Source organism: Myotis lucifugus, unplaced genomic scaffold (assembly GCF_000147115.1).
Source record: "Myotis lucifugus unplaced genomic scaffold, Myoluc2.0 scaffold_265, whole genome shotgun sequence".
Lineage (NCBI taxonomy): Eukaryota > Metazoa > Chordata > Mammalia > Chiroptera > Vespertilionidae > Myotis > Myotis lucifugus.
In genome coordinates, this window is record NW_005871313.1 from 1,534,814 (window position 1) to 1,556,639 (window position 21,826).

At 37.0% G+C, this 21,826-nt stretch overlaps 1 protein-coding gene across 16 annotated transcripts in view; it reads left to right on the forward strand.

Annotated features, from left to right (window-relative positions):
- SRSF11 (serine and arginine rich splicing factor 11) overlaps positions 1 to 21,826 on the forward strand; it is a 53,018-nt gene that overhangs the window by 5,072 nt on the left and 26,120 nt on the right. For 11 of the 16 annotated variants that reach the window (XM_023762883.1, XM_006099232.3, XM_023762880.1 and 8 more), the window contains 4 exons: positions 10,085 to 10,295; positions 15,069 to 15,202; positions 18,997 to 19,106; positions 20,878 to 20,958. In XM_023762883.1, the coding sequence (XP_023618651.1) occupies positions 10,102 to 10,295; positions 15,069 to 15,202; positions 18,997 to 19,106; positions 20,878 to 20,958 (519 nt within the window). In that variant the 5' untranslated portion in view covers positions 10,085 to 10,101. Of the gene's footprint in view, positions 1 to 9,875; positions 10,296 to 15,068; positions 15,203 to 17,270; positions 17,333 to 17,810; positions 17,920 to 18,584; positions 18,702 to 18,996; positions 19,107 to 20,877; positions 20,959 to 21,826 lie in introns of those variants that run through there. The other 5 variants (XM_023762894.1, XM_023762892.1, XM_023762882.1 and 2 more) reach the window with 5 other exon arrangements.

Consider the following 21,826-nt stretch of genomic DNA (forward strand, 5'->3'; position numbering starts at 1 on the left):
TGCAAATCTTCGAATCCAGCTTTACTCTTCATATTTCTAAAGATATGTGTTTTGCATTCATCACTAAATTTACAGTTAATATAGCTTTGACTTTTTTCATTTTAGAGATGCTAAACTTTTTGCTTTTCTTTTAACTTGTCATTTCCTTAGGAAGTTACCTTTCTACTATCTCTTCCCTCCTTCAAAATAATTATTTGATCAATGTCTCCACATGCTTTAGACTTCAGTTTGAGCAAATTGTGGCTTGAAACTAACTTCATAGTTTTAAGTGATAGGGTGACAAATAGGGGAAAGAAGTATTATAGCTTTTAGCTTTAGTGCATGTCCGGAATTCATATTGTTTCATATACTTAGTAATATTTTCTTCTTCTTTTTTTTTAATCTGTGCTTTTTGTTATTTCCAAGTCTGTTGCTCTGACCCATGTCACAGTACTTTTATTTAAGACTAGAGGCTGGTGGACGAAATTCGTGCATGGGGGTGGAGGGGGGCAGGAGGGCTCCCTCAGCCCTGACTGCACCCTCTCACATTCCAGGACCTCTCAGACATCCCTCTCGCAATCTGAGACCGCTGGCTCCTAACCGCTAGCCTGCCTGCCTGCTTCATCGCCCCTAACCACTCTGCCTGATTGCCCCTAACCACTCTGCCTTCCTTCCTGATCACCCTTAACTGCTCATCTGCCTGACTGATCACTCCTAACTGCTTCTGCCTCTACCCCTGCTGCCATGGCTTCGTCTCTAGAAGGTCATTCGACTGTCTGGTCTAATTAGCATATTACGCTTTTATTAGTATAGATTAGTGAAACATATCTATAGGTGTGTCTTTTGAAAATAAGAATAATGTTCTTGCTCTGAGAAATGTAGAAAAGTAATTGAATCCTTCCTAGAAAGAGTTTTCCATAAAACAATTGTGTTTTGTCATCCATCTATCTATGCATGCAATTAATTGGTAAAATGCTGCTTTAGGATCAAAGTGAATATGAAAACTTGAAATCTGTTGGTGTCATGTTTCTGTTACAACAGTTTCTTAAAGGAGAAAGGGCATCTAAGAATAGTATAGTTCATGTTCACTACCACTTAACAGTTTACAAAGTATTTTCACAGTTGACAGTAATTCACTAAGTAAGACAAAAAGTATTATTGTTATTATTCATCCACTGAAAAGATGAGATAGTTGAACACATTTTCCTGTAATGGTACATACCATTTGTTGAGTGCCTGTGTGCTGAGCACCGTGGTAGGTTCTTCATATCCATAATATTTCAAATTTTGGAAACTTTAAATAGTATCATTATTCTCATTTTTCACATAAGGGAATTGGGCTCACATAACTAATTATGGGCAGTACTTATAGTAGCTGACAACATACATTGGAGAGTGGAATGGGAGACTTATACTTTGTTACACTCACATAGATATACACTATTTAACATTTTGCATTTATTACTTTATAACAAATTTTTACTATGCCACAAAAAGAAACCATGTTAAAATGTGGGATCTTAAATAAGAAACTTCTGTATATATGTTCACTCTTCTGATTCATATTTTTCATGTGAATAATAAAGTAGCATTAGTCCAAGGTACTAGCCTAAAGGAATGGTATATCACTTGTAGACTAGTTAATGTTTAGCTTTACTAATCATTTGCATTAGTATTCTCACTTCAACCTCACAACAACCCAGTGAGGTAAGCTTTATTTCAGAGAAGGAAATAGAACCACAAAGTAATGAACCAAAGGTCACAATAAACCTAATCGGTGATAGATTCCATCAGTCTATTCTCTGTATCTGTGAGTCTATTTCTGTGTTGTTGTGTGTTTTTTTTTTCAAGCTGTGTTTAGACCATGATTACAGTATGCTGTTGTATATTAATCCTTTATCTAGAAGTGTTAACTATTCTTTGTTTATTTGTTTGTTTTTTGTGTGTTTTTAATATATATTTTTATTGATTTCAGAAAGGAAGGGAGAGGGAGAGAGATATAGAAACATCAATGATGAGAGAGAATCATTGATTAGCTGCCTTCTGCAGGCCTCCTACTGGGGATCGAGCCCACAACCCCCGGGCATGTGCCCTTGACTGGAATAGAACCTGGAACCGTTTAGTCTGCAGGCCAACACTGTATCCACTGAACCAAACCACTAGGCTATTTCTGTGGGTATTTTGTTGTTGTTGTTCGTTTAGATTGTTCTTTAAGTTCCACATAAAAGTGAAATCATATGGTATTTCTCTTTCTCTTACTGACTTATTTCATTTAGCATAATACCTTCTACATCAATCCATGCTGTCACAAATGGTGATTTTGTTCTTTTTAATGTCTAGGCCAGGGATCCTCAAACTTTTTAAACAGGGGGCCAGATCACTGTCCCTCAGACCGTTGGAGGGCCGGACTATAGTTTAAAAAAAAACTATGAACAAATTCCTATGCACACTGCACATATCTTATTTGAAGTAAAAAAACAAAACGGGAACAAATACAATATTTGTATTTGCATGTGGCCCGAGGGCCGTAGTTTGAGGACCCCTGGTCTAGGCCTACATTCTTAATCACCTGTAGTGCCTTTATATGTTGGGAGGATTAACAGGCATTTTAAAAGCATTCCGTTACTGTACATTCACTTCTTACTGAGTTGAGTATACTTTTTTTTTTACCAGTTTTATAAGACTCTAGAAATAATTTTCTTTCATGAAGAGGAACTAAATTTTATAGCATAAGGGGAAAAAGGAGTTCAAATGGTGCAAATGTTTAATTTCTTGATTTGGAAAAAGTATTTAATGTTAAAATGCTTGAAATGTTAAAATACTTAAAGATACATATAACTGCCCTAACTGGTTTGGCTCAGTGGATAAAGTGTCGGCCTGCGGACTCAAGGGTCCCAGGTTTGATTCCGGTCAAGGGCATGTACCTTGGTTGTGGGCACATCCCCAGTATGGAGTGTGCAGGAGGCAGCTGATCAATGTTTCTCTCTCATCGATGTTTCTGACTCTATCCCTCTCCCTTCCTCTCTGTAAAAAATCAATAAAATATATTTATTCCCCAACCCCCATCAGGGCACATGTGGGAGGCAACCAATTGATGTGTCTCTCTCACATTGATGTTTCTCTCTTTCTCTCTCCCTGTCTTCCACTCTTTCTAAAAATCAATGGAAAAATGTCCTTGGATGAGGAATAACAACAGCAACAAAAAAGCCAAATATCTGTAGGAATAAATTGACTGATTTTCCAAGCTTGGGCATTATAGCTGAGAATACTGTATATATGGATACAGCAGTACCTTAATGCTCGAACTACTACTTTTTTTTCTCTATGTTAATCATAAAAATAAAGCTTTGAAAAATGGACACATACAGCTTTTTGCCTATAATTTCAAAGTGCTCACAGACCCTGTGCTGTCAATTTTAAAATGTAAGTCTAGAATCCCTACTGTTAATAAGTTGAACAATACAAAACAAGTATTTGGAAATGAACTTAGACTTTTATTATGTCTTGATGTGTGTGTCCATCCATCCATCTGTCATCGTTCTCTAGTGCTAACTCATTCTTTAGTCTCTCCCCTTCATTTAGATGGAGCAGAAGAAAGGGGAGCTTGAGATTTACAATTTTGATTTTAAAATAGATATTCATATTTGTAGAATTATCTAATTTATAGAACTGGGAATAGAATGGAAATACAATGATCTAATATGTAGAATTACAGATACAAATTAAAATAGATCTGCAGGTAAATTTTTTTAAAGTTACAGATTTGTAAGTAGTAATTTATGTCCTAGGTTTTTCTTATTGCTGTCTATAGCCAAATACTTTGACAGTGTATCTCAATCAAATTTCCCTGTAAATCAAACAAATGTATTCCTGTCTTCATTCACCCAGCCTTTGTTTAACACATTATGTGAAGCATTTGTAAAGTTTCCAGCACATAGATGATACTCAGTAAGTTTTTATCAAATGCTGATTTAGTTCCAATATAATATTGTTGGGCATTAGAAACACAAAGATTAATACATTGTCTTGGCTGTCCTCAAAAAGTGTATTTGCTAGAGGAAAAGATCTACTTAACAACTAATTTTATTTTATTTTATTTTTTTAAATATATTTCATTGATTTTTTTACAGAGAGGAAGGGAGAGGGATAGAGAGTTAGAAACATCGATCAGCTGCCTCCTGCACACCCCCTACTGGGTATGTGCCCGCAACCAAGGTACATGCCCTTGACCGGAAAAGAACCTAGGACCCTTGAGTCCGCAGGCCGACGCTCTATCTACTGAGCCAAACTGGTTAGGGCGTAACAACTAATTTTATAAAAGACCTGTTGCTTTTGCAGATACACAAAATTGTGTCAATTTGAGGACTCCACCATCTTTTCCATTAGAGGGTAAGAAGGTATTTAACAACAGAGGTGGCAGCTTAGCCAACTGAGAACTTGTTATCCAGTGGGTAGAGTGATATCTGTGCCTATTCTGTTTTTAAATTGGAGAACTTCTATCTAAATATATGGTGTTTTTTTCTTAGAAATGTCTTTGCTACAAGTAGTTTTCTTTTATTGTTGTTTTATTGAGATATTAGAGGGCCGATGCATGAAATTCGTGCAAGGGACTCGGCCCTCGAGGCTCCGTGGCCCTGACCCCCCCGCCCCCCCACTGTTCGTTCTGGAAGGTTGTTCCACTGTCCAGTCTAATTAGCATATTAGCTCTTTATTGTATATGGTAACTGACTTATAGCACTATGTAAGTTTAGAGTGTACAGCATAAAGGTTTGACTTACATGTATTGTGAAATGATTAAATAAGTTTAGTTAACATCCATCTCATATAGAAATAAAGAAAAAGATTTTTTTTCCTTGTGATGAGAACTCTTGGGATCTACTCTTTTAATAATTTTCATATATACCACACAGTAGTGTTAAGTATAGTCATCATGTTGTATACTATATCCCTAGTACTTATTTTATATCTGGAAGTTTGTACCTATCAACCACCCTCTTCCACCCTTTCTGGTAATTAGTAATCCTATCTCTTTTTCTATGAGTTATTTTGTTTGTTTGTTTGTTTTAGATCCTACTGTGATGTCATATAGTATTTGTCTTTCTTTGTCTGACATATTTTATTTAGCATAATGCCCTCAAGGTCCATCCATGTTTTCGAAAATGACAGGATTTACTTTTTTATTGCTGAATAATATTTGAGAGAGTGTGTGTGTGTGTGTGTGTGTGTGTGTGTGTGTGTGTGTGTTCATCCATGGACACTTGCCTGTTTCCATGTCTGAGCTATTGTAAACAATGCTGTTGTGAACATGGGGGTGCAGATATCACTTCAACATAGTGTTTTCATTTCCTTTGGATATATTCCCAGAACTGGGATTGTTGGGTTATATGGTAGTTCTATTTTGAATTTTTTTTCTTTTTTTAAATTAAATCTTTATTGTTCATATTATTACAGTTGTTCCTCTTTTTTCCCCCCATAGCTCCCCTCCACCTGGTTCCCACCCACCCTCCGCCCTCACCCCCCCCCCCACTGTCCTCATCCATAGGTGTACGATTTTTATTCCGTCTCTTCCCGCATCCCTCAAACCCCTTTCCCCCCCAAGAATAGTCAGTCTACTCCCTTTCTATGCCCCTTATTCTATTATAATCACCAGTTTATTCTGTTCATCAGATTATTTATTCACTTGATTTTTAGATTCACTTGTTGATAGATGTGTATTTGTTGTTCATAGTTTGTATCTTTACCTTTTTCTTCTTCTTCCTCTTCTTAAAGGATACCTTTCAGCATTTCATATAATACTGGTTTGGTGGTGATGAACTCCTTTAGCTTTTTCTTATCTGTGAAGCTCTTTATCTGACCTTCACTTCTGAATGATAGCTTTGCTGGATAAAGTAATCTTGGTTGTAGGTTCTTGGTATTCATCACTTTGAATATTTCTTGCCATTCCCTTCTGGCCTGCAAAGTTTCTGTTGAGAAATCAGCTGACATTCATATGGGTACTCCCTTGTAGGTAACTGACTGTCTTTCTCTTGCTGCTTTTAAGATTCTCTGTCTTTTGCTCTTGGCATTTTAATTATGATATGTCTTGGTGTGGTCCTCTTTGGATTCCTTTTGTTTGGGGTTCTCTGTGCATCCTGGACTTGTAAGTCTATTTCTTTCACCAGGTAGGGGAAGTTTTGTGTCATTATTTCTTCAAATAGGTTTTCAATATCTTGCTCTCTCTCTTCTTCTGGCACCCCTATAATGCGGATGTTGGTACGCTTGAAGCTGTCCCAGAGGCTCCTTACACTATCTTCGTATTTTTGGATTCTTTTTTCATTTTGCTTTATAAAAAACACCGGTTGGGTGTTTTTTGCTTCTTCATATTTCAAATCTTTGACTTGATTCTTGCGATCCTCTAGTCTGCTGTTGGGAGTCTGTAGAATATTCTTTATTTCAGTCAGTGTATGCTTAATTTCAACTTGGTCCTTTATCACAACCTCGAGGGTCTCATTAGATTTCTTGAGGGTCTCATTAAGTTTATCGGCGGTTTCTAGAAAATTCTTGAAAAACCTTAAAAGTGTGGTTTTGAACTCTATATCCAGTAGTTTGCTTTCCTCCATTTCTGTCATTTGTGTCCTGTTTCTTTGTCTCCGCCTTTTTTTATGCTTTGCTGTGTCGATAGAGTGGCTTTCTGTGCTAGGTGTCCTATAGGGCCCAGTGGCTCAGCCTCCCCAATTACCGGAGGTGGACACTCTTGGTGCACCCCCTTGTGGGCTTGTGCACAGTCTTGTTGTAGTTAAACCTTGATTGTTGTAGGTAATACTGGGAGGATTTGACCTCCAGGCCAATTGGCTGTGAGAATCAGCTGTGTCTGCAGTGGGAGAACTTCTGTGTTGGAGACCGGGGCAAGACTTGCTTCAGTGGGGCTTTGGTGGTCACTGAGTCTGCCCCCTGAGTGTGTCCTTTATGGATCCGAGTAGCTGCAATCTGGATGGTCCCACTCTGACCACCAGGAACACTGGCTCCTGGATCTCTAAGGAGGTGCTAATCTAGCCTTTGCCTGAGGCTACTCAGCAGGAGCCAGCTGTGAGGCAATGCAAGTTGCCCTGGGGCCTTGGGCCAGCTGCAGTTTGTTAGGTAATTATCAGATTGCAAAGGGCCAGGCCTTTCATATGCAAAAGCCTCCATGCATGGCTTGAGTGGGGTGGGATCCCAGGGGATCAACAGGGCTGAGCGAGCAGTTATGGCTGCTCTGTCCTGCCCTCAGAGGCCCTGCTTCTCTGTGTCCTGGCAATCGCTGCAAGCACCTCCGAGAGAAAGCTGCCCTCAAGTTCCGACCGATGCCAGACAGTCCAGTTTCTCCCGTATGAGTCTGGGTCCCCAGAGACTCTCCCAGAACTGGAGCTCAGAGCTTGAGATTCCCTCCCGATTGAAAAAGACAACCGTGTCCTCAACCGCCAGCCCTCTCCGCATGCGCCTCTGTACCTCTGTATTTTACTTCCGCACCGCACCTCCTCTGAGTCTCGGTATGCTTTTCTCTTTCCTTCTAGTTGTAGAATTTCCACTCAGCCAGCCTTCCTGTGGTTCTGGATGATGTCCGTTCCGTCTTTTAGTTGTATTTTTGAAGTGGTTGTGCGAGGCAGCAATCTCCGGTGTTTACCTATGCCGCCATCTTGGTTTTTTTCTCTATTTTGAATTTTTTAAGGAGCCTGCATATTATTTTGCATAGTGTCTATACCAATTTACAGTCCCACCAGTAGTGCACAAGGGTTCCTCTTTCTCCACGTCCTCCCCAGTATTTATTACCCGTCTTTTTGGTGCTAGCCATTCCAACAGGCATAAGGTGATATCTCATTGTAGTTTTGATTTGTATTTCCCTAAAGATTAGGGATGCTGGGCATCTTTATGGGGACCTATTGGCTATTCATATATCTTCTTTAGACAAATGTCTGTTCAGGTCCTTTGCCCGTTTTTAATTGGATTACTGTATTTGTTTTTTCCTGTTATATGACTTCCCTGTATATTTTAGATATTAACTCCTTTTCTTTATTATATATGATAACTGACTTATAGCACTATGTAAGTTTAGACAACCCATTCCATAGGTTGTCTTTTCATTTTGGTGATGGTTTCCTTTGCTGTGCAGAAGCTTTTTAGTTTGATGTAGTCCTGTGTGTTTATTTTATTGTTTGTGCTTTTGGTGTCCCATCAAAAAAATCATTGCCAAGTCCAATATCCAGGGGCTTTTTTCCTATGTTCTTTTCTAGGAGTTTTATGGTTTCAGGTCTTTAATCCATTTTGAGTTACTGTTTGTGAGTAGTGTAATATAGGGGTCTAGTTTCATTCTTTTATATATGAGATCTTTTTTTAAAATATATTTTTATTGATTTCAGAGAGGGAGAGAAACATCAATGATGAGAAAGAATCATTGATCGACTGCCATCCAGCACGTCCCCTACTGGGGATCGAGCCCACAAACCAGGCATATGTCCTGACCTGGAATGGAACCATGACCAACTGATTCATAGTTTGACACTCAACCACTGAGGCACACTGGCTGGGCATGATACACAACAGTTATCAAACTGTTAAGAATCTGTAATTGGCAGTTAAATACGTATGTCATTTTCAAAATAAGTTACATTTTTTTATCCAGAGATACACATTTGTGATTGACATAGATTTAGTTGTAATTTGTAATTTTGCTGAGGCTTACATTCACAAACCCATCCTGTTTTATATAAGAGCTAGCAGAAGTAACTTAGCTAGTAAGTAAACTAGGCCAGTTGGCTCTACATCAAATTTCAATAACTTTGTGTTCTGATCTCTCACAAATTATACTCTTAACTGCATTATTTCACACAGGTATTTACTAATGAAAATATTCCATAAAGCCTCAGGTGTTAACCTCCAAAAATATTCAGGATCAGGTAAATTATTAAACAATTGTCATAGAATAAATGTCTCTTTATTAAGGATCGTGTTCGACATATTTATTAGGTATTGACTGTGTGACAGACATTGTGCTAGGTCCTAAACTGACCCAGAAAATTCACAGCTTTGCTGTGGGGCGGGGGGGGGGGGGGGGGGGGGTGCATGTCAATATAACAAGTTAAACGTATCCCTTGTTGTTACGCAGAGAAGTTGTGGCAGTGAGAGAAGAAACCCCTACAAAAGATGGCAAATGGGGGAGGTCATTAATAACTTGTATAAAGACAGTGAAATGAAGTATTTTGTCAGGTTTGGGGAACTGCTAGTCATTGAATAACACTAGATGAAAGGAAAATAATTTAGATGTGGCTGAAAAATTATGCAAGGATCTTTTTATAGTCAAAAGCTTCAAAAAATTATTAAGCAAAAATATGCATGTAAAAATTTTTTCTGTAGTTTTCAGATCTTATACCTAAATATATTTAGGTACAGCACAATGTGCTCTTAGTCAACCTGTGAAATAAAATTAGCTTATAAAAGCACTAATAAATGTAACATTAAAATACCTTTTTTGAAGGTTTACTGACAAAGCAAATTATAACAATTTAATGTTACCGAGTTGCAGAAAATTTTTACTGGTGGAGAGGAAAATCTTGGTAGGTAGGGTGGAAATTTCATTAGTTAACTCCACAGATCTGTAGTTAGAAGTATCTGTACATAAAAATATTGTGGGCATTTTTAAATAAGAATAGTTACTAAAGTGTGCATATTTATTTTGCAGGGGAGTGAATATTGCCTTAAAAAATTCCACTTTTTAAAAAAATGAGGGGGGAGCGGAACGAAAAGAGATGACGTATTTCAGTAGACCGCGGAGCCTCTCGCGACCTCCTCGCTGCGAGCGAGGCTTGCTGCGCCTGCGCGGGGCGGAGCCGACGGTGACGCGCCCGTGCGCCGCAAGGCATTGTGGGGAAGTCGGGCCCGCATTTGAGGTGGTTGGAGGCGAGGCCGCTTGTTTTCTCGTGGGCTCGAACTCGCGCGCTCTGTTCCCTCCCCCCCGGCGAGCGGTGGGGCGGAGAAACGACGGCGGAGGCAGCGGCGGCGGCTGTAACAGTGGACGCCCTCCTGTCTCCTCTCCGGCAAACGGTTCCTCTTTCCCCTCCCTCTCACTGTTTGTTGTGTGTTTGATGTGTTAAAGCAGGAGCGAGCAGCGCCATGAGCAACACTACCGTCGTCCCCAGCACTGCGGGCCCGGGCCCCAGCGGCGGGCCGGGTGGCGGCGGCGGCGGCGGCGGCGGCACCGAGGTAATCCAGGTGACTAATGTCTCCCCGAGCGCTAGCTCTGAGCAGATGCGGACCCTCTTCGGTTTCCTAGGCAAGATCGACGAACTGCGCCTCTTCCCGCCGGAGTGAGTATCGTCCACCATCACCGTTTTGCTAACTCCTCCCAGCCTGGGCCTAACACCATTTCCTAGGCCCTGTCGATGCTTCGGGAGCGGGAGCTTTAGCTGAGCTGGCCGTGCGGTCCTTGGGGAAGGAGCTGCAGGCTGGGCCGACTAAGGACGCAGGGCCAGGGTTTCGGGGATTAGGAGTCACTGGCTCTTAACCTCCCACCGCCGGCCCCTTAAATTGTGCCAACAGGGTCGTTCTTTGAGCAACTAAAGCATGATAACTGCATTTTATGTGTCTTGGTTAATCTTTTTTTTTAAAGTTGTTTCTTTGAGTTCTTTGGAAAGGAACAAAATTGCCCGTTCCTATGTAAATTTATTATTGAACTTTGTAGGTGGTCGTTCACTTATTGCTGGGTATTGCTGTTCCGGGATTCTGGCCGACTGAATACATACAGAGTTAATACATTAACACTCTTCACAGCAGTAAATTCAGTGAACCTGAGTACATAATTTTAATGACAAAAGAAATGGGTTATAGCTGAAAGTAAGAGTTTTCCTTTGTTTAAATAATGTATATAGTTATGATGTTTTATAGTTCTAAATTTTTAATTTAGAGTATATGGCTTTTTTTATCCTGTTGTCTCACATTTTTATTGCAAAAGTATTAAATGAGTGGATTGTAAAGAAAAGTAAAGAAGCTATGAGGCTAGATAAGATGTGATAATTATTAGAACAAACATTAGGAACAAAAGAGTCTGCACTCTTTCAAAATTCAAATGTTACTTTCAGTATCTTCTCCCATCCCACTTAGTTTTATGATTTCACTTTAGTTCTAAGCAGGAAATTGGAATCTGCTGTTTTGGTGGATGTGATAAATCATTATGTACTCTAGACACCAAAATAATACAAGTTGACCATACTGTGGTGTTTGTGAGGTATTACCGTATTTTATCACTTCCTATTTAAAATATTTTCAGATGATCCTTAGTGTTTCCAAATTGTTGTGTTGTCTTTAATATTTAGGGGAATATACCTGAGAGAGATTTTAGAATTATTTGCATGAAGTGTACAGTTCTGGGAACATGTATTTGTAGTAATCTTGAATAGAACCTCAATTTGCTTTGGTAATGAAGGACAAATAGCTTTCATAATATGAACATACAGAAATAGATGTTTTCCTGTTACTCAGTTTTTCTCACAACATATTCCTCCTTAAGTTGTTAGTAAAATTAATAAACAGTAAATGGCAGAAAATGAGTCACACATTTGATTATATTCAAAGTATTTGAGATACTGGATTTATTTACAAAATAATTCTTTCCAGTCCCACAAGTTAAGAATTTTGTTACAGTTGCTGACCTTGAAGTGTTTTGTTTATTTTGAAAATGCTCTTTTTATGATTCATTTATTAAAAAGATGACAAAGGGAGGCGTAATCAGCTTTCTGGCTTATCCTTTACCCATTCCATGGTCAGTATCTTAGAGGGATACTGGACTCAGGGCTTTTTGCTTTGTAATCCAAGGAGTAGTTTCATCATGTAACCAGGATAGCAGATATACACCAGATAATGATTTGGGGTACTGTACATTAAGAGGACATTCCCTGTATTGGAAGGAGTTATATATTGACACGTATCTGCTCTTTGACTCCATATGTGTTCCCACATACAGACTATTTTCTCACCTGAAAATGTACAAAGTTACAATGTAGTAAATGCTATATTATCTTAGTGACTTCCCTAAATTGAATAGTACTTATGTAGATGTTTACTTTTGTTGCTAATCTTACATCCCAATAGCTCATCTGACCTGCACAATTTAGAAATATTTGATAGATAGTTTCTTTAAGCTTGCTACAGTTTTCAGTAGTTTCCTGTTGACAATGTGCTATGGAGTCTTAGTAGTCCAAGACGGTTCATTATGTCAAAACTTGGCTCTTAGAATATGCTTAATTGGCTCAGATTACATAAAATTATGACTATTTTAGACACATTTTCACATGGTGTGTTGTTGTTTTTAGGGTGTACATCCCCCTCCCCACCAAAGGCATTCATATCCACCTGGAACTCTTTTCTCCTCGATATGACCATGACATGCTTATTTCCTTTTGTTGCTCAGATGCCACCTAATCTGTTTCCTGATCACCCTGTATAAAAATACAGCACACCTGCTTCATCTTTATTCAATTTAACTGCTTTGCTTTTCTCTATGGCACCAATCATCAACAGGTTAAGTTTAATTCTCCCTCTTCTAGAATATGAGGCCATTGGTTGGGGTCATCAATAATTTGGGAGACTGGAAGTTGGCATGTTTTAAAGTACATATATGACTAAGCCCCTGCCTATGAGGGGGGGGGGGGGGGGAATCCTGGGATCTGAATCATGCCAAACATTTCAGTGGTAACCTCCTCAAGAAGGTTTCTCCCTTTGTTTTATTCTTGAATCCATCTATTTCCTGGTTCTTCTAAGCCAAAAATTGCTGGCTTATAATTTCACCCAGTGATAAAATTGCCTGTCTTCATAACAGATACTGTAACCCTCTCTTCACTATGACAGCCCTATAGCCATTGAAAGTATCTGTCATTGTTCCTCCCATTCTCTTTTTAAAAGAAAAATGGTTACTTTAATTCTAGTTCCTAAAATGCACGTTGGAAATTAAATAGTGCTAGATGCTTTCTAATTTCATCTTACTCTGCTCTTACAAATCTAGAGGGAGAATGTATTTAACCGTATTTCACAGATGAGTGAACTGTAATTCATGTAGGTAGTTTTTTACACCCAAGCCACTCTACCAGTGTCAGACCTAGTATTGGAACTTCAGTGTTGTGATTGTCCTTTATAACTTGATCATGATTTTCTTGATTTAGCCTCGCAACTTGTGAGTGGAATCACTCTTTTACACGTAGTAGGTATTCTTCATATGTTTGGTTTTAGTGGGATTTCATAATGGAAAATATAACTGGAATGTTGACAGGGTAATGATCCCAGCAAAGCATATATATGTCAAAAGTGTGCAGTAACTACAGGCTACTGTAACACTGCAGGTAAACTTAAATTCATTATTTAAGTAAATATTTCAATGACCAAAAATAGATACTTTAATCATTATATAAGTAACTTATATGCTACTTTACCTTAAAAAAAAATTTAAGGTAAACTAAGTTCTCTCCCTTATCTATAGCATTTAAAGAGCTCTTTAGTGGTAAAAATATGGATATCAGAAAAGAAATGCAAATTGCTATATATAGCTTTAGTACTAAAACTGCTGGAATTGTATTCTTTCCACTACTCTTGGGTGTAACATTATTAAATTTTCCACCAGTGGTCCTTCGTATTAAAAAAACACACACACTATGTCTACATTAAAAAACACTGTAGCCTTTCAAAAACATTTAGCAGTAAGCTTCTATGACAAGGTGGCTTAAATTCTATGTGGATGGATATATTGTCAACTTTGCTTTGAGCTTAGATTAGGATCTATGCTTAGTATCTAAGGGCAATGCCTTGGGTAAACTTACAAATTCTAACGGGTTTGAGGGTTATACAGCTTTATGTTAGTCTTCATTATAAGTAATGAGTTTTTATTTTCATGTTAGTGCACAAATTGGGATGGGGGGGTCAGCAAATACTTATCTCTGCAATACCTAGGGTAACCAAATCTGATGTAAATACATTTTTGTGTACACTTGAAAATCTAGTTTATTAAGAAAATTAACAATAAGCCTCATTCTAATAACATTCAAAGATACTATAGGATTTTCCTTTTCATTGAGTCTTAAAATGTAATTGTCTTACATTTGGCAGAGGTTCTTTACCCTGGGTGCATGTAAAAATTGTCAGAATTAAAATGAAGGGGAAAACACTTAGTACTTCATAAGAGATCTTGATTTAATTGCTGTGGAGTAAAGAGCCAGGGTATTTTTTTCTCCACAGAAGATTCTAATGTATGACCAGGATGATGTGATTACTGTTGCCATAGGGCATTGGTTTTAAAACAACTTTTGGGTTGGGATTAGGGAGCAACTCCTGCCCATATTTAATCTTTCCCTCTCATAGATGGAAAGTTTTATGGCAGAAATTTGAGTCACCCTATATTTAAAACAAAACAAAATCTGCACTCTCTTAATTTACCTTACCTTGTAGTCTGCTATAATTTGTACATTAGCACTTGTTTTTGTTTTATCTAAGCAATTTGCTGAGGGAAGTGACTCTTTTGCTTATTGAAATTTTGCATACTAGTAACACTAAAGGGTGGAGTACTGTTGCCATGTGTGCTTAAAATTTTTTCTCTCTGATGCTATAGATGAAAGAGGACAGGGCATTTTATTTAGTAGGCAGGTAAAGAAAACTCGATTGTCAAATAGATATACTTTTCCACAATATTCTTTTGTTCCTAAATTGGCGAATTCTGTATATTTTTTGCTCTGAAAAGTTTTCTAAGCCAAGACTACTTGTTACCTGTATTTAAAAATAACTGGTATTAGTATTATTTTTCTTCAAGTGTTGACATTTTTGTGGTCTGCTCAACCTCTGACACTTGAGTTTCAAACAGTTTTTAACTTGGTAAACTATAAAGTTAAACAATGATTGCATGCATGCAATTTGCTGTACATGAGTTTAGTGGATAGTTCTTTATTTGTGGTGTCATTTTTTAAAACTAGCTAACTATATGTGAGGTTACTAATATCTGCCTATTTTGCTTTGGAAATGCAGGTGTGTGGGTTTATGAATCATACACATGTTTTAGTTGATATTCTTTTCCTCTACTTTTATGCAATTTGTTTGTTTTTCAGTGATTCACCTTTGCCGGTCTCATCCCGTGTCTGCTTTGTTAAATTCCATGATCCGGACTCAGCAGTTGTGGCACAGCATCTGACAAACACTGTATTCGTTGACAGAGCATTGATAGTCGTACCATATGCAGAAGGTTTGTGCTTTGTTTACCTACCTATGTGGGCATCCAATGATGACCATCTACCTCAGAATAGTTTTAGAGTGAGTGTTAGTAGCATGTTAAAAATCTAAGCTATTAACAATTTGAAACCCTTGTTATACTGTGGTCCATATTTTTACTTGAGATTTTAATTCTAAAAATTAGAAATCAGATCTGTTTTTATAAGATATTTAACCATTCCATTATTTTAAAACATTTTTAAGTTCTTTAAAACCATGTCCCTAATTGTAATTCCTTAAGATACATTTACTTAGTTAATATAACATTGAGTTTTATGAAAAAGTCCTGAAGGTGAATGGTTCACTCCATGCACATTTACACAGGGACCTTCAAATAAATGCATGATGTTATTTCTGTTTTGAATAAAGGACTGGGCTTTATTTTTTTAGTGCTTCCTCACTGACAACTTTACAAAAACATCCCATATTGAATTCCAGTATACCAAGGGTTGCAATGATTTTGGTTTGTATGAAAATTCAAGATTTCCTATAGCCTAGGTGCCAGATGGGCACTGGGTGTTTTGTTTTTATTGCCAGATTTTCTTGTTCATTCTTGCTATATTTTCTAGAATATCTCTAAATAATAAATTCTTCTCTCTGTTATTTGTGTGTGTGATTTTTGTAGTGGAGAAGGCAAATGCAAAACTCTTCCTGATGACTGAAAAACAGTGGGTCCTCTGCAGCTACAGGGGATTCTAGACATTAACTAAAGGCCAGCAAGCACTCAAGTCCCCCAAGTGTTTTTCTGGTGTAACCATTTGTTAACTACATTTTCTTTTCTTTTTACATTTTAGGAGGTTAAAGTAACTTGACAGAAATAATAAGCAGGGTTTGGGGATCTTTAAAAAAGCCACTGTGACAAGACAGCACTATTTTAATTCCATTTTGTAAATTTTCTAAGCCATATTTTATAATTAGTTTGTTCCCAATGTACTGCTACTTTATTTGCTTTTTGTTATCTATAAATTTTGATCAAAGAAATAACTGAAATATAAAATTACTGGATTTTAATTGAGTTAATAATTATGGGGTTTTAAGTTAATTTACAGCATTAAGTTAATTTTGACCAGAATTTAATGCTTTCCCCGTTCCTTAATGTACTGGTCAGTGGAAGCAGAATCTTGATATTGTTTACTTTATATGCTATCTTGGCTCTTTGAATACCAATGTGAACATTTACACCATACCTTGTAAAAGTTGTGAAATGTCTAGTCCTTAAAACTTAAACAAATTGCCTCTGGTTTCTAAAGAAATTAAGTTGCTTTCATAGATGGGGTAAAGGCATCTATATAATAATACATCTATCTCTATGATATTAAAGTGTGTCGACCAATTTAAAGGTTTTAAAATATATATGCTGATAAACATTTGATTTAGTGTATTTTGATTAAGCAATTCTTTTTATATCAGTTTGCCTGTTGTAGGATAAGACTTACCACCAAAAGAAAATTTACAGAATTCAAATTTAGAATAAGTAAAATATAGATGATAGTTTTTGGAACAAGGGTCAAATCATGTGAGTAATGTGCAAAACATTAGCCTTTAAATTTAAATAATTCTTATTGGCTAAGTTTTATATCATAGTTCCCGAGCCCTGGACATAATACAGTATATCATCATATAATTGGCTTTTATAAATATTTTTAGAATATGGTAATTTTTCTGAATCTGTTTCAAAAGAGAAATATTTAGGAGTGTATGTGGAATTACCAAAATACTTCTGGAATCTATTTTTAGTGTATTTAATAATGGTATGGTATGCTGTATTAATGTTATCTCCACTAAATAACTGATGTACTCAATCCATTTGTCACCATTCACCCTAGTTTTAGCTTTGACACTTTGGTGTTGCTTCTTGATCATGTTTTAGAACAATAGACACAAAGTATACGGTAAGGAATAATCTTAATTGGTAAAACTGAGATAGCTGGATTTGGAAGGAGCTCTTAATAGTAATGGATTTGGGGGTTATTTAGGTTCCTTGGTTAATGTTTGTTTCTTTTGTCTGTTTCTTTTTCTTTCATTTCTACACATTCATGCAGTATTTCATGGTTCTATCAAAGCAGCAGTAAAAAAAATACTCTTGACGCATGAAAATTAACTGGTGAGGGGCCTCATTGCTATTTTTAAATTGTAGTTTTATTTTCAAATAGTCTTTTTTTAATCAGAGGATCAGATGCATGACTTTTTTTTAATGGATGCAGATCTTCTATCAGGTGTCTCACAATAAATTCAAGAGGATTGTAGTTTGCCAGAAATGTTGCAAATGCACTAATTTGAATAAGATGTTGATATTTAATATTATCCTCTTGAGACATAATTTTGCATGCAAGATTATCCCATAATCTTTGTAGGTTTGTTAATATTGATGCATTAATGCCCTATATCTAAATGATCTTCTCCCTCCCCTCCCCCCCTCCATAACTCTGGGTATCTAAATTGATGACAGCTCTGACACAAGCAAGATAACAGTGCTGTGTAGTATACATTTGTTTATATTATCGGCACTTCTCAGTATAGGTGGAAGGAACCATTACCTTTATTTAACAGTGGTTTTTCTTTTTTGTTGTTGTGTTTTACAGTTCTTTTCCCTGGTTCAGCCTGAACTATATACCAGGCCCTGCTGAAAATACCACCCAACAGTTTTCTTCTGCAGCTTATCCAGTTTCTCTTAAGTGCCCTGTACATATTGTATGTTTTATGATGAGATGCAGTTTCTTAATATGTATTACAGAAATACTACTGGTATTTGCAAATATATAGTTTAATTGTATTATTGAACTCTCATTTTGGGGGCTTGGGCACATTAACAGATTAATCCATCTGTATAGGGCTTTTGCTGTTGGATAGAATTTAAATTGTGTACATAAATATTTGTCTTAGGACCCTTAGATGTTATCTGAATACACAGTTTAGGCTTTAAAAACAGATATACATGTTGTTTTCGACTTTAGGAGTTTGCTTAAGTTAGCTTTTGAACTCACACTGTATAGCAGCATTTTTTGGTATGGTTAGCATGGCACATGCTGGAATATAAAGCATTTTACTGTACAGGTAAGGAATGTGCCATGTTGTTTTACCCCTTCTCTCTCTCTCTCTCTCTCTCTCTCTCTTACTCCCCCACACACATCCAGTGTGTATTCAGAGACCTTCAGAAACATTCATTTTCATGAGTCAGCAAAAGCCCTACACTTGATTCCAACAGAATATTTCCTTTACATACTTTCCTTCTCTTAATTTTTACAAAATTTGTATGGTAGGTGTAAAAGAAAATCATAGTAACTGTACCATATTATTAACCCCTAAATCAAACTTTTTTTGTCTTGTGTATCTTGATTTTTCTGTGTGCTTTATAGTGAAGCAGCCGACACGAGTCGTTGTTCATAAAACAGCTTTTGAAAGTTGAGAGCACACCCCTGGAGAACCGACTGTGCTTGCTTACGTTTGGTTCATGACTTAAAAATCGAGTACAGGTGATGAAATCTTGGCAGTGTTAACAAAAAAGTAGTGTGTATTGTGCTATTTTTTTTTACTCTAGAAACTTAACCATTTGTAGAGAAAAAAAGGAAACAAACTTTCACACATTGAAGTTTCATTCTGACATAAAGTTAATGATAAATAATAATAGAAATCAAGCTTTATATTTTAGCGAACATAAGTACTTTCAACAAACTCAGGTGGTGTATCAGGGAGACATTTTCTGGGTGTTTTTGTGTGTTTTCTGTCTTGCAAAAGGGTGTGTTCTAATGCAAGGATGTTTCTCTGCAGGAGTTATTCCTGATGAGACTAAGGCTTTGTCTCTGTTGGCACCAGCTAATGCAGTGGCAGGTCTTCTGCCTGGTGGTGGACTCCTGCCTACTCCTAACCCACTTACCCAGGTACTAGTTCTATTGAAATCTTAAAGGATAGAAAGGAACACAGAATTGTGGATAAAGCTAAACATATTTGAGCTTTTTAAGTATTGTGATTCTAGTTCACAGAATGATACCATGTGTTTATGATATTAAAGGCTATTGCAATCATAAATCCTAAAGAGAATCTCTTAGAAGTTTGCATTTTAAGAATATCTGTTACATTGGTTTTGCCACTGATTCAGAATAACTCAGTAATGTGAAAAAAATTTCGTGGAGCATAGTTTGTTTTAACCAGGAAAGAAAATAAAGCTGAATTTCAGACTTGTTTCTTTACCAATGTTTTTTGATCTTTTGAATTAAGTAGGTGTCTTGAAATAAAAATGTATTTGTGGATATATATTTGATATGGGGAATAAAATATTCAAGTTGGAGAAAAATTTACTTGGTAATATAAAAAGCATATCATTATAGAGGCAAAAGGTTCTTTAAATGTTATGTATTGAAACAACTCAGAAAGACTGTAACTGGTCAGTGGTTTCACAGATAAAGCAAATGATAGAGCCTCAACTAGAACTTTATAACATTCCTTTTATTAAATATTTTGCCTGTCCAAATAGTTTAGTTAACTGTTAAGTGAACAGTATGGTATTATGAAGGAGAATGAGATCAGGAATTCCCAGCTTTTATGAGTATGACTTTGATTGTCACATATAAAATGTGGACCTTGAGAAATTTGTAGACAACTTTGATGTATAAAATTGTGTAAAAGCCGAAATAGCTTATATAATAGTATTAACACAGTTTTTTAACTGTACTTAGTAAATAGTTAAATCACAGAAAATTTGGAACCTTATATTTATTAAAAATTAATTGGAAGCTAGGAGAGCTTTTATAGAGAAGGTCAAACTGCCTTCAAAGCTACCAGAATTATATTGGACAGGAGACATAATCACACAGTAATTTGAACAGTGAGAGTTTAGTATAAGGAATTAGTAACTTGTAACTGGACCTTACTAAGGGAACTGTAAGATTACATAAATTGCAGATATAGGAAGCAACCATTACTTCTTCAGCCCTGGGGAAAAAACACATTTAGATGAAAGGGCTTTGCAACGCTCCTGGCATAAAATTCAGAACTTTGAAAGGGTTGGATGCTAGAGAAGTTTCCCAGGGTGCCACAGAACTTGTTAGGTAGCTGCCCCCAAGAAGATGGCTCTGCAACTTTCTGAGAGGTGAAGGCCACTGGGTATTTCATATGGTGCTACAGTAACAATCAAAAAGGGAACATAGAAATAAGGAAGAAAAATCCATTTCACAATGTCATTCCAGTTCTTTATCCCCCAGTAGATAAAGCTTTTAAGATTCCATCTGTCAATGGAGAAATGCTACCTTCAATATCACAAAACAGGGCAAAGAACTGGATTTGGAGCTAAGAAACAAATATTTTTGATTGGCACAAGAATATATTGAATTTTTTCCCCTAAATTCTGATTGTAGGGATAAATGTGCTATAATGACAGGTGGAAAGTGAGCCCAGAGGTAGGCAAACTATGTCCATTTGTTTGTTGTATATGCCTGTTTTCAGGCTATAATGGTAAAGTCAAGTAGTTGCAACAGAGATCACATAGCCTATGGACTTAAACTTAGTTCTTTGCCCTTTAGAGGGCAAAATAAGGTGACGACCTCCACAGACACATCTCTCTCTCTCTCTCTCTCTCTCTCTCTCTCTCACACACACACACACACACACTCTAAGGAACAAATGAAATTTTAAATAAAATTTGTAATTTCACAGATTGGCGCTGTTCCATTGGCTGCTTTGGGAGCTCCTACCCTTGCTGCACTTGGGCTTCCTGGAGCAAACTTGAACTCTCAGGTATAATTTAATACCCTTCAACTTTGAGCTCATTATAATTATAGACTTTATTTTATTTGTAACTACTGGGCATTTAAAAAGTGGGAGATAACTAATTACTATGGTGTAGTATTTTTTCTCATATAGTCTTGTTAAAAAGATTTAAAAGGTCACTGCATTATTAGCCTATTAACCCAGTAAAGAATTTTACTTTATATAATTTTATTTTATTTTATTTTTTTAGTCCTCATCCAAGGATTTTTTGTTCTTGACTTTTAGAGAGAGAGAAACATCACTCAGTTGCCTCCTGTGTGCACCCTAATCAGGGATCCAGCCTGCAACCTAGGTTATGTGCCCTGACCAGAAATCGAATCTGCAACTTTTTTTGGTATACAGGACAATGCTCCAACCAATTAAGCCACCTGGCCAAGGCAAAAATTTTTCATTTTACATAGTTCAAAGTAGAGAGTAGTTTCACAGGAATTGAACACATCATATGTTATGGAGACTTTTTTTTTCTGTCATTTGCTCACTTGGAAATTTTCTCGCATTGTAATTTGGCTGAACCTTTTTGGACATCCTTTGTGAAAATATTTTGATTTATTATATTGGCTAAGTACTTTGAGTTGTGTTTTACATGTTTCTTTTAAGCATTACTTTCCCTCATAAAGTCTTAAATAAGCAGGAGGTAATCCTGTATAATAAAAGCGTTTTCAAATTGTCCCCTCAACCTGAGTTCTTCCGGGAGTATGACCGGGGGTGGGGACAGGGCTGGCCAAGGGAAGGGAGGGAGGCCCTGGCTGGAAACCGGCAGCGGCTAGGGACCCTACCAGTGCATGAATTTCGTTCACTGGGCCTCTAGTTTTTCTATAAAAAGTAGATTGCTCAG